Source organism: Salmo trutta, chromosome 21, assembly GCF_901001165.1.
Source record: "Salmo trutta chromosome 21, fSalTru1.1, whole genome shotgun sequence".
Classification (NCBI taxonomy): domain Eukaryota; kingdom Metazoa; phylum Chordata; class Actinopteri; order Salmoniformes; family Salmonidae; genus Salmo; species Salmo trutta.
The window spans coordinates 8,858,580-8,875,504 of NC_042977.1; the positions used below are offsets into that span (position 1 = coordinate 8,858,580).

General features: G+C 41.5%; 1 protein-coding gene across 1 annotated transcript in view; it reads left to right on the forward strand.

Moving 5' to 3' along the window:
- The window catches only part of LOC115156614 (collagen alpha-3(IV) chain), a 76,226-nt gene that overhangs the window by 52,240 nt on the left and 7,061 nt on the right, over nt 1–16,925 (forward strand). Inside the window, exons 27-36 of the mRNA XM_029704113.1 lie at nt 2,289–2,381; nt 2,680–2,787; nt 2,932–3,026; nt 3,204–3,354; nt 3,604–3,711; nt 6,441–6,605; nt 9,172–9,258; nt 9,439–9,573; nt 9,847–9,945; nt 16,679–16,774. Coding sequence (XP_029559973.1) covers nt 2,289–2,381; nt 2,680–2,787; nt 2,932–3,026; nt 3,204–3,354; nt 3,604–3,711; nt 6,441–6,605; nt 9,172–9,258; nt 9,439–9,573; nt 9,847–9,945; nt 16,679–16,774 — 1,137 coding nt within the window. The remainder of the gene's footprint in view (nt 1–2,288; nt 2,382–2,679; nt 2,788–2,931; nt 3,027–3,203; nt 3,355–3,603; nt 3,712–6,440; nt 6,606–9,171; nt 9,259–9,438; nt 9,574–9,846; nt 9,946–16,678; nt 16,775–16,925) is intronic.

Consider the following 16,925-nt stretch of genomic DNA (forward strand, 5'->3'; position numbering starts at 1 on the left):
GTTGGTTAGGACATCTACTTTGTGCATGACACAAGTAATTTTTACAAGAAATGTTTACAGACCGATTATTTCACTAATAATTCACTGTATCACTATTCCAGTGGGTCAGAAGTTTACATACATGTCAAAGATATCCTTGATTGCAGGAAAGGGGTCGAGTCAAGTGCAGGAGACTGAGGTCCGTTTGAACAGATGTTTAATAATCACCGATAAATAAAGTCGCCACAAGGCAGGGTGCGCAGATAATAAGACAGGAGGACAGCTCCAAAATCAAAACACACGGGGCGCAGCCCGGCAACCCTAATGCCTAATCCAAAAATTACGTGCCGTAGCTGAAGCAGCACAAAATGCCAACTATCACAAAGAACGTGACATGAAACAATCCCACCAAAAAGACAAACTAAATACCCCCCCACCAATGACTAACAAGGAACAGGTGCGGACCTAGACAGACAAAACCAAAAGACACAGAAACGTAGATCGGTGGCAGCTAGTAGGCCGGCGACGATGACCGCCGAGCACCGCCCGACCGGGGAGGGGCGCCACCTTCTGTGGACGCTGTGACAATACACTAAGTTGACTGTGCCTTTAAACAGCTTGGAAAATTCCAGAAAATTATGGCTTTAGAAGCTTCTAATTGACATCATTTGAGTCAATTAGAGGTGTACCTATGGATGTATTTCAAGGCCTACCTTCAAACTCAGTGCCTCTTTGCTTGACATCATGGGAAAATCAAAAGAAATCAGCCAAGACCTCCACAAGTCTGGTTCATCCTTGGGAGCAATTTCCAAATGCCTGTAGGTACCACGTTCATCTGTACAAACAGTAGTACGCAAGTATAAACACCATGGGACCACGCATACCGCTCAGGAAGGAGACGCGTTCTGTCTCCTAGAGATGAACATACTTTGGGGCGAAAAGTGCAAATCAATCCCAGATCAACAGTAAAGGACCTTGTGAAGATGCTTGTGGAAACAGGTACAAAAGTGTCTATATCCACAATAAAACAAGTCCTATATCGACATAAGCTGAAAGGCCGCTCAGAAGCCACGCTCCAAACCCGCCATAAAAAATCCAGACTACGGTTTGCAACTGCACATGATGACAAAGATCATACTTTTGCAGAAATGTCCTCTGGTCTGATGAAACAAAAATAGAACTGTTGCTTTGCTTTGCTGCAGGAGGGACTGGTGAACTTCACTAAATAGATGGCATCATGAGGAGGGAAATGATGTGGATATATTGAAGCAACAGACATCAGTCAGGAAGTTAAAGCTTGGTTGCAAATGGGTCGTCCAAATGGACAATGACCCCAAGCATACTTCCGACGTTGTGGCAAAATGTCTTAAGGACAACAAAGTCTGGAGTATTGGAGTGGCCATCACACAGCCCTGACCACATTCCCATAGAAAATCTATGGGCAGAACTGAAAAAGCGTGTGCGAGCAAGGAGGCCTACAAACCTGACTCAGTTACACCAGCTCTGTCAGGAGGAATGGGACAAAATTCACCCAACTTATTGTGGGAAGCTTGTGGAAGGCTACCCGAAACGTTTGACCCAAGTTATATAATTTAAAGGCAATGCTACCAAATACTAATTGAGTGTATGTAAACTTCTGACTCACTGGGAATGTGATGAAAGAAATAAAAGCTGAAATAAATCATTCTCTCTACTATTATTCTGACATTTCACATTCTTAAAAATAAAGTGGTGATCCTAACAGACCTAAGACAGGGAATTTTTACTAGGATTATATGTCAGAAATTGTGAAAAACTGAGTTTAAATGTATTTGGCTAAGGTGTATGTAAACTTCCGACTTCAACTGTATGTCCTTCAATAGATTTTTTTAAAATTGCAGGATAATTTAGTGGCTAATAGCAGCAGCTTGCAGTACCCAGGTTGACCAACTTGAGATTCTCAATGAGGGGGCAACAAAGAGCTAGCCTGCAACATCGCTTCCTAGAGTAGCTCAAACTCATGTTATGTCTTGAAAATCTCCCCTATGAGACGTCATCTTAGTCACTAAAATTGACTTACTTGGCTTCAAATGTGCTATTGAGTCTTTACATAGGAATTAATGGTGTCACGTGATCTATGGCTTTGACCATTCATATACAATCCATGGCTCACACACGCACACATACACATGTACCACATTTGAGCCTCCTTTGTGTATATTATACTCTTTAATTGTGTGTGTGTGTCTATGATGACTGTCTTCCTGATAATTGCCCCTATTTATGCTGATGGTCTGACCCAATATTCTCCCCCCCTCTATCCCCACCAGGTCAGAAAGGTGAGCCCAGCAAAAGAGTGGCTTACCAGGGAGTCCCAGGCCCACCAGGACAGATGGGGCTGCCTGGGTTACAGGGCCCCCCAGGTGAGCAACCCAAATGGGGGCCTAACCACAGCATGAGAGGGGTGGCTGGAGGTCTATACTATGCTGAGCTTGGTGGCATTTCCAAACCAATATGTTTTGTTACAGTGGTTAAACGGAGCAAATCATCTTTGGTTCCAGGCTAGAACTGAAATGCCACCAAACTCTGTGTTGTGTGGAGCCACTCCGACCCAAATTGAAGTTTTGCTTTTAGTAGCTTTACTGCCATTAGCAACTGACAAAGACCATTATGGTCAAAACATGATAGGAAATACTCATTGAGTTGAGTTTGTCCACACAGGTCCTCGTGGTAGTGCTGGTTTACAAGGAGTAGATGGTTACCAGGGGGAGAAAGGAGACAGTGGTGGATTCTCCACCCTGGGAGGACGAGGACCCACTGGACCGAAAGGTGAGTCATGCCTACATCTCTTTTAAATATACATTTTACATTGTATTATTTTCAAGCTTTTTCCCATATTTTACATCCAGTTACTTGTGAATGTATGTGTGTGTGCATTTGTTAGTTGGACTAGTTTTGATGTCTGTCTCCTAGGTGACAAAGGGCACCCGGGACCCCCAGGTACCTCTGGTAGCGGCTCTCCTGGACGACCCGGCACATTGGGAATCCCTGGGGAACCAGGGTCAAAGGTCAGTACTGAACACCGAACCTGCCATGTTTGTCTGTCGATCTGTGTCTGTCTATATGTCTGTCATTACCCATCCATCCCCCCACCATTCCATCCTTTCATCCATCTAGCCTTCCAAATTCCCTCAGTCGTTCCATCCATCCCGCTAACCATTATGCATCCTTCCATCTACTTTCAGGGTGATGTTGGGTTTGGGGCCCCAGCTCCAGTCGGCCCTAAAGGTTTCCAAGGTGGTGTTGGGGCCCGGGGACCTCCAGGAGACCCAGGGCTACTGGGACGACCAGGGAATCCAGGACCAATAGGCCTCAATGGGTCACCAGGCCCCAAAGGTACTTAATGTACACACTGATGGACACAGAGATAGGACAGGCAGACAGACTCAGACACGGGATGGGCATGGGACACACACACACAGATACAGAAGTGGGACACACCCACATTTTGCTAACTCCATTTCTATCACACACTTCACTTAAGCTCTCTGAACAAATTAATCCACACTCAACAGCACACACACAGATGCATTTACATACTGGTGCATATACTCTAAAAGCAGTTATGGCCTTGTCTGTTTGTAGGAAGTAAAGGTGGAGTAGGTTCCCAAGGACCACCTGGTTACGCACATACTGACTGTACAGGAGCCACAACCGGAACACCTGGTTCACCAGGCAGACCCGGACCTCCAGGTGAGCCCGTGGAGCCTGCTAATGTCCCCACACCATGTCAGAAAATACATCTATCTTCTAGGCATCTCACTCAGTTTCTTTCATTCTTGATTATTCTTATGTGGCTTCTTCCCTTTGTCTTGTCTCTTCCTTCTCTTTTACCACTGGGCGCACCATGTCATTTCAATATGGATAATTGGGTAATATTTGGTTGAGACATTGATCAATCAGATTACAATCTATATTCACCCACTCAAAAAGACAGCCAAAAGATAGTTGAATTTCCAATGTGTTATCACTATGCTTTCAAACATCTAAAAGCACAACCAAATTCCAATGGGGAAACAATGTCAGATTTTTGGTTAAATTGTCACCCAAATGTCTATCACTGCGATTTCAACCATTTTTAAAGCACAGCAAAGTTCAAATGGGAATACATTGTCAGACACTTTCTTTATTTATATGACAGATTGTGTTATTGCTGTGCTTAATCTAATAGCAGAACCAAATGACTTCGATTACAGTTGAGATTACCTTAAAAGTACATGATGCAAGTGATCAGATTATTACAGCAAGTGTGAAGATCTTGTGCTGAAATGTTTTATGTCTGTGCTTCTCTAATAACTAATGTCTGTGTTCTATTCATGTGCTTTTCTATTAACTGTTTTCTGTGTTCATGCAAGTGACTGACTGTACAAATCCTCACTATCAGTAGCTGCAATTTGGCAGTACGCCAAGAACCTTTGTTTTAAGAACAAAATATATCTCAGTGTCAAGGTCTCACCTTAGAAAGGTATTGGTCTGTCACATGTTATGGACCAGTATTGGTCAGTCACATGAATGAAACAAAACAGTAATGATGAATTAATTATGCTAAATCATGTAAATATAACTTGTCTGTGTATAGCTGTATATAAGACAACTGCTGGGACTGCCCCAGCAGAGCCCCTGATTGGCGTGTACTATGGTGCATTGAGTTGGTTGGAACCTCTCCAGCGTGCTGATAATAAAGGATGATTAATTTAAGATTGACTTCGAGTGTCCCTGGTGGTAATTTCCAAGACATGGTGTTGAATTTCCAAAACAATCTCCACAGACCTGCGATGACCTATGCATGCTATTTTGAACATGCATGCTTTATATGATTACATCAGAAGAAATGTATAGTTAGTGACCTTAAAATGAGTAACACATCCATGGTCACATTTTAAGGTTTAATGTTACATTAGTTTGTTTGTAAGATCGCCTTAACTTTAGCCTGGTCACTATACAATAAAAGTAATATTGAATTGTGTTTGGTTGACAAATGCAACTAAATATAATTATTTAACGGAGATGTATCTACTGCTTGGATAGTTCCACCTGTGCCACTGACTAATTCATTCCAGTGTCTCTACAAGTTAATAATTTATGTTGGATTCACGTTTCCATCTCAACCAAAACTCTGTTAAAAAAATAGGATCAAATCAAACTTTAAATGCACTTTAAAAAGTTTGATTGGATTTAGTCCTATTCTGTAACTTAGATTTTTGGTTGAGAGGGAGACGTATATCCAACATCATTTATTCATTGTAGACAAAAGGGAATTGAAGCCAGACTAAATCAGTGGCACAGATGAAACTATCCAAGCAGAAGAAACATCTCCTTCAAATGTTGATATCTGGTTGTATTGACAACCAAACATAATTCTATCAGGAATCAGAGTAAGACCCAGATGCAGACTGTCGAAGTAACAATATTTATTGTTCCAACGGGGACAAGCAGAAGACAGGTCAAAGCAGGCAGAGGTTGGTAAGCCAGAGGATGGCAGAGGTACAGGTCGCTGGGCAGGCTCAGGTTCGGGGGCAGGCAGAGTGGTCAGGCAGGCGGGCACAGAGTCCAGAAAACAGGCAAGGGTCAAAACCGGGAGGACTAGCAAAGAGAAATAGAAAGCAGGAGCAAGGGAAAACCGCTGGTAGACTTGAAAACATACACGACGAACTGGCCCAGAGAGACAGGAAACACAGGGATAAATACACAGGAGAAAACAAGCGACACCTGGAGGGGGTGGAGACAATAACGAGATAGGTAGAACAGATCAGGGCGCGACAAATTCAACATCACTACATTTTAAATCAACCAGAGCTTGACATCCTAGTCCTATTGTATTGTCTATTTGTAGTTGAATTCTGGGTTGAATTGAAACAATAGCTGTTGATGACTGCAAATGCTATATAGCATCAAATGCTATATAGCTAAATAGCATCATTGATGAAAAGAGTGATCAAGTATGGTTACATTTAATTTGCGCTGTTAAAGCTACCCTTTGGAATGACTTCAATAGCAACAGTAAACCTGTTTAGTTTTTAAGTAGAGATCTCTCAACAATCATTCTCACAATAGAACGTTGGTAATAGTAATAGACAAATATCATCATTTAGCAGGGCTAGACTGGATTAAAACCCTGGATAGGAGACCAAAGGTTGCCCAGACTATACGTTTTTTTTTGATAGTGGATATAACGTTGAAGATCTGACATTGTTTTAAAGGTACAAATCCAACATATTTTATTCAAGGTTTTTCTATGTTTAAATTTGGTTAGCATGATGACAATCCTGTGGTTGAAATTTCACCCTCAAAACAACAGTTTACGTTGATTACTTTAAAAAAAACAATGTCTATTCCATGTAGATTCCACGTTACAATACGTTGACAAATTACATTGTTTGGCTCTCATCCACTAATAGACCACTGTCCCTCCCCTCACCCAGGTTTAAATGGACAGACGGGTGCGCTTGGGGCCCCTGGCGCTCCAGGTTTTGGACGTTCAGGCCCGGCTGGTGACCCTGGGCCCCCTGGGGTCTCCGGACCCGGGGTGCAGGGACTAGATGGACAGAAGGGAGGCAGAGGGAGAGATGGGTTAACAGGCCCACCAGGTACATTAACAGAACGGACACATTCAACACATTGGTAACACTTCAAAGCTAACAGATATAATGTGCTAAGGTATGTTATAAGCACGTATGAGCATTTATATTATACTGTCTTATTATAAGGATTTGCAAAGTTACAGTGGTCTCAAATTAAAGAATGTTCTTGTCTATGTATTGTCTGTCCCTGTTTGTTGTGTGTCTGATGCATCCCCATAGCCCTAATAGGAAATGCACCTAGGGGACAAATGTGACTGGTTACAGGATCCTAGGCTTATTGTAAAACTGTTCTTTACACTTTATAAAAGTACAATCGGAGCTTCAAAATGGTATATCATACACTGCAATTTGAGAAAGTAATGGGAAAGTAATGCTGCTTTAAAAATGTATAAACTTGTTTACCAACTTTTGAGATCAAATGTTTTATAAACTGAACAAAAATATAAACGCAACATGCAACAATTTCAAAGATTTTACTGAGTTACAGTTCATATGAGGAAATCAGTCAATTGAAATAAATTCATTAGGCCCTAATCTATGGATTTCACATGACTGAGAATACAGATATGCATCTGTTGGCTCACAAATGCCTTCTTTTTTTTTTTTTTAAGATAGGGGCGTGGATCAGAAAACCAGTCAGTATCTGGTGTGATCACCATTTGCCTCATACAGCTCGGCACATCTCCTTTGCATTGGGTTGATCAGGCTGTTGATTTGTGGCCTGTGGAATGTTGTCCCAATCCTCTTCAATGGCTGTGTAAAATTGCTGGATGTTGGTGGGAACTGGAACACGCTGTCGTACAGCATCCTAAACATGCTCAATGGGTGACATGTCTGGTGAGGATGCAGGCCAGGGAAGAACTGGGAAATGTTCAGCTTCCAAGAAATGTGTACAGATCCTTGCGACATGGGGCTGTGCATTATCATACTGAAACATGAGGTGATGGCGGCAGATGAACGGCACGACAATGGCCCTCAGGATCTCATCACGTTATCTCTGTGCATTCTAATTGACATCAATAAAATGCAATTGTGTTCATTGTCCGTAGTTTATGCCTGCCCATACCATAACCCCACCACCATGGGGCAATCTGTTCACAACGTTGGCATCAGCTAACCGCTCGCCCACACGATGCCATACACGCTGTCTGCCATCTGCCCGGTACAGTTGAAACCGGGATTCATCCGTGAAGAGCACACTTCTCCAGTGTGCCAGTGGCCATCGAAGGTGAGCATTTGCCCACTGAAAGTCCTGAGGTGGTCCTGAGCTAGCGTGGTTACACGTGTTCTGCGGATGTGAGGCCGGTTTGACGTACTGCCAAATTCTTTAAAACTACATTGGAAGCGGTTTATGGTAGTGAAAGGAACATGACATTTTCTGGTAACAGCTCTGGCGGACATTCCTGCAGTTAGCATGCCAATTGCGTGCTCCCTCAAGACTTGAGAAATCTGTGGCATTGTGTTGTGTGGCAAAACTGCTAGTTTTAGAGTGGCCCTTTATTGTCCCCAGCACAAGGGCTCCTGAGTGGCTTAGTGGTCTAAGGCACTGCATCTCAGTGCTAGAGGTGTAACTACAGACACCCTGGTTTGAATCCAGGCTGTATCACATCTGGCCGTGATTGGGAGTCACATAGGGCGGCGCACAATTGGCCCAGCGTCGTCTGGGTTTGGCTTGTGTTGGCTGTCATTGTAAATAAGAATTTGTTCTTAACTGACTTGCCTAGTTAAAAGGTTAAATTTAGAAAAATCCACACCTGTCAGGTGGATTATCTTGGCAAGGAGAAGTGGTCACTAACAGGGATGTAAACAAAATTGGAGAGAAATAATATTTTGTGCGTATGGAACATTTCTGGGATCTTTATTTCGGCTCATGAAACATGGGACCAACAATGTTGCGTTTAGATTTTTGTTCTGTGTATGAGGCGACAGTAGAGAATGTCACCTTTTCATTTAAGGGTATTTTCATCCGTTTTACCTTTTAGAAATGAAAGCATTTTATGTATCTAGTACCCCTATTTGAAGGTGTGAAATTCACTTATAGTGTATTAAAGCAGTCAAAGGTTTAGTATTTGGTCCCGTATTCCTAGCACGCAATGATTATATCAAGCTTGTGACTCTTCAAACTTGTTGGATTAATTTGTAGTTTGTTTCAGATTATGTTGTGGCAAATAGAAATGAATGGTAAATAATTTATTGTATATAACTTTTATTGTAAATAAGAATAGGATATGTTTCTGAGTGCTTCTACATTAATATGGCTGCTACCATGATTAAGGATAATCATGAATTAATTGTGAATAATGATGAGGGACAAAGTTAGAGGCATAAATATCATACCCCAAAAAAGCATTTAAAAAAAAAAAATCAAACAGCCCTCCTGTGAAATATTATCTAGTGTCAAACGCATAGAATTCTGTTACCAGTCACAAATAAAGTTGAATTAAATGTAATCTGCAAAGACATTGACTGTTCCAGTGTCATTACATTTAGTTAGTCTAATGCCTCACAGGGACCTAGGTAATTCATTTTTTACTACTAAAGTAGCTGATGCAGTATATGTTACCTACCACAGGTCCTCGAGGTGATCCTGGGCTGGATGGAAGATCTGGATCGGGCCCTGACGGATTCCCTGGATCTGGAGGACATCCCGGCCCCAGAGGTCACACATATGTACAGACACGCCTTAAACACATGGGCATGCGCACACATAGATGTGCGCTCATGCACACACGTACACTCACAAGTACAATATATACTGTAAAACACAATGATGATGAAGGTGATGATGATGATGCTGATATACAGTATAAGGATTATTATGCTGTGTGTTTCTGGGCAGGGTCGGATGGCCGTGATGGGGATAAAGGCCATAGAGGTGTACCAGGCCCTGTGGGGGACAATGGAACCCCAGGCCCCTCTGGACCAGCACCTATCACAGACTTATATGGGCTCCCAGGGGACCCTGGAAAGCTTGGTGAGCACCATAGAGACTCTGCGATCAATTCAATCAAACCCACAATGCAGTATTTATGCCGTTTGTGTAAAAAGCTACTACTACTACTACTATGAGGTATACTCAGCTCACCGGTACAGTGGGCAGATGTTTCCAGTTGTCAGAGTGCAAATACATAAGGACACTGTGCAAAAAAATACTATGACAGGTTCCATTTGAATCACGGACCAAAACATGTAATCAAATATTGTGAGTAATATGGTAATTTAATGTGGATTATCTGTTGTACAATAGGTCTGCTTGGTTTTTCTGGTGCAAGAGGAGACCCTGGATATCCTGGACCAAAAGGCATTGATGGGAGGGATGGTGACCCAGGAAAACATGGGCCTAGAGGTGTGTGCACGCGCGCGTGCGTGTGAAAAGGACATGTCCTGCTTTGTGGTGGTGACTGTTTTGATTGGGTTATTTTGCCTAAAAACCATTAGGCCTACCTATACAGTGGGGGGGAAAAGTATTTGATCCCCTGCTGATTTTGTACGTTTGCCCACTTACAAAGAAATGATCAGTCTATAATTTTAATGGTAGGTTTATATGAACAGTGAGAGACAGAATAACAACAACAAAAATCCAGAAAAACGCATGTCAAAAATTTTATAAAATGATTTCCATTTTAATGAGGGAAATAAGTATTTGACCCCTCTGCAAAACATGACTAAGTACTTGGTGGCAAATCCCTTGTTGGCAATCACAGAGGTCAGACGTTTCTTGTAGTTGGCCACCAGGTTTGCACACATCTCAGGAGGGATTTTGTCCCACTCCTCTTTGCTGATCTTCTCCAAGTCATTAAGGTTTTGAGGCTCGAGTTTGGCAACTCGAACCTTCAGCTACGTCCTCAGATTTTCTATGGGATTAAGGTCTGGAGACTGGCTAGGCCACTCCAGGACCTTAATGTGCTTCTTCTTGAGCTACTCCTTTGTTGCCTTGGCCGTGTGTTTTGGGTCATTGTCATGCTGGAATACCCATCCACGACCCATTTTCAATGCCCTGGCTGAGGGAAGGAGGTTCTCACCCAAGATTTGACAGTACATGGCCCCGTCAAATGATGCGGTGAAGTTGTCCTGTCCCCTTAGCAGAAAAACACCCCCAAAGCATAATGTTTCCACCTCCATGTTTGACGGTGGAGATGGTGTTCTTGGGGTCATAGGCAGCATTCCTCCTCCTCCAAACACGGCGAGTTGAGTTGATGCTAAAGAGCTCCATTTTGGTCTCATCTGACCACAACACTTTCACCAGTTGTCCTCTGAATCATTCAGATGTTCATTGGCAAACTTCAGACGGGCCAGTATATGTATTCTTGAGCAGGGGGACCTTGCGGGCGCTGCAGGATTTCAGTCCTTCACGGCGTAGTGTGTTACCAATTGTTTTCTTGATGACTATGGTCCCAGCTGCCTTGAGATCATTGACAAGATCCTCCCGTGTAGTTCTGGGCTGATTCCTTACCGTTCTCATGATCATTGCAACCCCACGAGGTGAGATCTTGCATGGAGCCCCAGGCCGAGGGATATTGACAGTTCTTTTGTGTTTCTTCCATTTGCGAATAATCACACCAAATGTTGTCACCTTCTCACCAAGCTGCTTGGCGATGGTCTTGTAGCCCATTCCAGCCTTGTGTAGGTCTACAATCTTGTCCCTAACATCCTTGGAGAGCTCTTTGGTCTTGGCCATGGTGGAGAGTTTGGAATCTGATTGATTGCTTCTGTGAACATGTGTCTTTTTTACAGGTAACAAGCTGCGGTTAGGAGCACTCCCTTTAAGAGTGTGCTCCTAATCTCAGCTCGTTACCTGTATAAAAGACACCTGGGAGCCAGAAATCTTTCTGATTGAGAGGGGGTCAAATACTTATTTCCCTCATTAAAATGCAAATCAATTTATAGCATTTTTGACATGCGTTTTTTGGATATTTTTGTTGTTATTCTGTCTCTCACTGTTCAAATAAACCTACCATTAAAATTATAGACTGATACTTTCTTTGTCAGTGGGCAAACATACAAAATCAGCAGGGGATCAAATACTTTTTCCCCCCACTGTATATACACTACCGTTCTAAAGATTTAATTGTCCATTAAATAACATCAGATTGATCAGAAATACAGTGTAGACATTGTTAATATGGAATATCTACATAGGCATACAGAGACCCATTATCAGCAACCATCACTCCTGTGTTCCAATGGCACGTTGTGTTAGCTAATCCAAGTTTATCATTTTAAAAGACTAATTGATCATTAGAAAACCTATTTGCAATCATGTTAGCACAAGTGAAAACTGTTGTGCTGATTTAACTTCCCTGGGCTAGGTACCTAGTCAACAGCCAGTGGAATCGCATGGCGCGAAATACAAATACCTCAAAAATGCTATAACCTCAATTTCTCAAACATATGACTGTTTTACACCATTTGAAAGACAAGACCCTCGTTAATCTAACCACATTGTCCGATTTCAAAAAGGCTTTACAGCGAAAGCAAAACATTAGATTATGTCAGGAGAGTACCCAGCCAAAAATAATCACACAGCCATTTTTAAAGCAAGCATATATGTCACAAAAACCAAAACCACAGCTAAATGCAGCACTAACCTTTGATGATCTTCATCAGATGACACTCCTAGGACATTATGTTATACAATACATGCATGTTTTGTTCAATCAAGTTCATATTTATATCAAAAAACAGCTTTTTACATTAGCATGTGATGTTCAGAACTAGCATACCCACCGCAAACTTCCGGTGAATTTACTAAATTACTCACGATTAACGTTCACAAAATACATAACAATTATTTTAAGAATTATAGATACAGAACTCCTTTATGCAATCGCTGTGTCAGATTTTAAAATAGCTTTTCGGCGAAAGCACATTTTGCAATATTCTGAGTAGATAGCCCGGCCATCATGGCTAGCTAATTTGACACCCACCAAGTTTGGCCCTCACCAAACTCAGATTTACTATAAGAAAAATGGGTTTAGCTTTGCTGTTCTTCGTCAGAATGCACTCCCAGGACTTCTACTTCAACAACAAATGTTGTTTTGGTTCCAAATAATCCATAGTTGTATCCAAATAGCTCCGTTTTGTTCGTGCGTTCAAGTCACTATCCGAAGGGTGACGCGCGAGCGCATTTCGTGACAAAAAAATTCAAAATATTCCATTACCGTACTTTAAAGCATGTCAAACTATGTTTAAAATCAATTTTTATGCTATTTTTCTCGTAAAATAGCGATAATATTCCAACCAGGTGACGTTGTATTCATTCAAAGGCTGAAATAAAAAAAAAATGAATTCTCATGAATGTGCATCTCCAGTGTCACTGTTCCCAGCCTGACCACTAACAAATACTCCTGCTGTTCTTCGCCCAGAGACAGGAGACACGTCATTCCACTTTCTGGCGCCTTCCGAGAGCCAATGGAAGCCTTAGAAAATGACACGTTACAGCAGAGATGCTGTATTTTCGATAGAGATGCAACAGAAGGATAACAAATTGTCAGACAGGGCACTTCCTGTATGGAATCTTCTTCTCAGGTTTTGGCCTGCCATATGAGTTCTGTTATACTCAGAGACACCATTCAAACAGTTTTAGAAACTTTGGAGTGTTTTCTATCCAAATCTACTAATTATATGCATATTCTTGTTTCTGGGCAAGAGTAGTAACGAGTTTAAATCGAGTACGTTTTTTATCCGGCCGTGCAAATACTGCCCCCTAGCCCCAACAGGTTAAAGAAGCAATAAAACTGTCCTTCTTTAGACTAGTTGAGTATCTGGAGCATCAGCATTTGTAGGTTCGAATACAGGCTCAAAATGGCCAGAAACAAAAAACTTTCTAATGAAACTCATCAGTCTATTCTTGTTCTGAGAAATGAAGCTATTCCATGCAAGAAATTGCCAAGAAACTGAAGATCTCGTGCAACGCTGTGTACTACTCCCTTCACAGAACAGCACAAACTGGCTCTAACCAGAATAGAAAGAGGAGAGGGAGGCCCCGGTGCACAACTGAGCAAGAGAACAAGTACATTAGTGTGTCTAGTTTGAGAAACAGACGCCTCACAAGTCCTCAACTGGCAGCTTCATTAAATAGTACCCGCAAAACACCAGTCTCAACATCAACAGTGAAGAGGCAACTCTGGGATGCTGGCCTTCTAGGCAGAGTTCCTCTGTCCAGTGTCTGTGTTATTTTGCCCATCTTAATATTTTCTTTTCATTCGCCAGTCTGAGATATGGCTTTTTCTTCTTTCTTTACAACACTGCCTAGGAGGCCAGCATCCCGGAGTCGCCTTTTCACTGTTGACGTTGAGACTGGTGTTTTGTAGGTGCTATTTCATGAAGCTGCCAGTTGTGGACTTGTGAGGCGTCTGTTTCTCAAACTAGACACTCTAATGTACTTGTCCTCTTGCTCAGTTGTGCACCGGGGCCTCCCACTCCTCTTTCTATTGTGGTTAGAGCCAGTTCACACTGTTCTGTGAAGGGAGTAGTACACTACGAGATCTTCAGTTTCTTGGCAATTTCTCGCATGGAATAGCCTTCATTTCTCAGAACAAGAATAGACTGACGAGTTTCAGAAGAAAGTTATTTATTTCTGGTCATTTTGAGCCTGTAATCAAACCCACAAATGCTGATACTCCAGATACTCAACTAGTCTAAAGAAGGCCAGTTGTATTGCTTCTTTAATCAGGACAACAGTTTTCAGCTGTGCTAACATAATTGCAAAAGGCTTTTCTAATGATCAATTAGCCTTTTAAAATGATAAACTTGGATTAGCTAACACAACATGCCATTGGAACACAGGAGTGATGGCTGCTGATAATGGGCCTCTGTACGCCTATGTAGATATTCCATAAAAATCTGCCATTTCCAGCTACAGCAGTCATTTACAACATTAACAATGTCTACACTGTATTTCTGATCAATTTTATATTATTTTAATGGACAAAAAAATGTGCTTTTCTTTCAAAAACAAGGACATTTCTAAGTGACCTCAAACTTTTGAAAGATAGTGTATGTATGTATGTATGAATGTGTGTATGTGTGTGTGTGTGTGTGTGTGTGTGTGTGTGTGTGTGTGTGTGTGTGTGTGTGTGTGTGCGCGCGCGCGTGTGTGTGTGTGTGTGTGTGTGTGTGTGTGTGTGTGTGTGTGTGTGTGTGTGTGTGTGTGTGTGTGTGTGTGTGTGTGTGTGTGTGTGTGTGTGTGTGTGTGTGTGTGTGTGTGTGTGTGCATATGGGTGTTAAGCATCACCAGTGGCTCTGCATGTGAGGAGAGGATATTCTCCACTGCTGGCCGGGAAGCCACAGACTGGCCAAACTCGTGTTTCTGAAAATGCTTTCAAAAAATGAATTCAAAGGCAAGAATAAGTCATTTTTCATTGAATTTGTATTTAATTCTAAAAGTAAGTCACAGCCTATATGCACAATTTATGGACTATAATGATTTAATACAACGAAAATGTTATTTAAATGATGGCCGTTTTATGTCCCAACCAGCCCATTATATCGCCCTCACAAATGCTTCACAATGTATTTTTTTGTAGGCTATAGCCTTGAAATAATTGAAATAATATAGCCTAAATAATAATTTTTGGTTCCTTAGGCTCCGTCTGGTTTCTGACCTATTTAGAGTGTTTATATGCTGTAATATGACATGTAGCCTATTTGAAATTATGTTTGCTTCTTACATTCACTTTTTCATGTATATTCGAATACTTGTCATTCAAATCCATATGGTTTGGTTTCAATACTTAAAAACCAGTTGGTAGGTCCAGGTAGTCACAAAAATAGACAGATGTTGGTTAAATTGTGATTTTAATGAATGGAGCGAATTTGGAGAGGGACTTTTTTTCCCGCCTGTGAGCACGGAGCGGTTTTTAGCAGAGAGTAGGAAAGGACATGGAGCACCAGAGCGGTGAGCAGGATTTCCAACCTCTCAACTCCACTCACATGCTCTGCTCTCAATGATATCACCAGACCTTTACAGTAGAGGTTAATTTATATTGGCTCAACTGAGGAAAAAGGTAATGAGTTATATGTACACTGCACAATCATTCTTCTACTTTTGCATGCCTTTGATCCATATGATAAGCTGTTTGCAGGATGAAGTAAGGAGACACGTGTGGAGCCTGGGCATAGTTTTAGATTTGATTGAATAATTGATCTATTTTATTTTATAATTAAAAGTAGTAGGCTGCTCCAGTCGGAGGCAACATTGCATACATTAAATATTATCGAGGGTAAAAACAGGATAAAGTCTGAAGGCTTATTTCCATTGTGAACAAGATGGCAGGTGGGCAAGATCGAAATTGCACACGCTGTTCACACAATGTAATACATTTTAAAAACGCACTAAATTAAAAATATTTATAACATAATCAATAGTACAGCGGTGCCCAGAGGTAAAGCAAAGTTCAGCATTACAGACACACACTCAACCTCCTGTATGTAGACTCAGCACAAGGAGCGGCACGCTATCAATCAAGGTGGTAGTCACTCTATCGATCAAGGATCAAGTGGGAGTGGTAACTGTCCGGAACCTGATTTTCAGAAGTCAGAACCATCAACAAGAGTTCACACAGAGTTCAGCTATACTACATGCTAATGAACACACCGGAACCATAAAGTACAAGAACCGAGTTTAACCGGATACATTTCAGGGGTACATTTAAAAAATAAAAAAAATAAAAAAAAAATAAAAAAAATTGCTTAATAATCTTAAGAATTACTTAAGATGAATAAATCACACTGCTGATACCAGTGGTTAAACATAGTAGAAGGATGACTGTGCAATGTGCACTTAACTCATTATTACCTTTCTCCTGAAAAATAGAAAAGGACATTTTCTAAATAAAATGTGTGTGCTTGCTTGTCTTGGTATATTTATACTTGTGAAATAAATGTTAGTGGGGTTAAACAACATTTGCTGTGGAAGTGGCAATGACTGCAGTAGTCATTTAATTGGTAGTGACTTCAGTAGTAGTAGTAGTAGTAATAGTAGTAACTGTTTTAGTATGATTTCTAACAAGAGTATGTCAGATTTCTAGAGTTTTTTTTAACTTTTAGCAAGGACACTAATGGCGTATGTACGTTAGGTCCCCCAGGTGATCGTGGAGCCGATGACCTATATTCAGTAGGAGGACCAGGCCCATCTGGACCCAGGGGAGATATTGGGAGCATGGGTTTACCAGGCAACTAACACACACACACGCACAATGACACACACACTCACTCACACACAATCACAACAAAAGGTATTCTTGTACGCTTGGCATACTGCATCGCATACCAGCTTATGATATCATACTGAAAATGGTTCAAATTAATTAAAAACCAATTAAT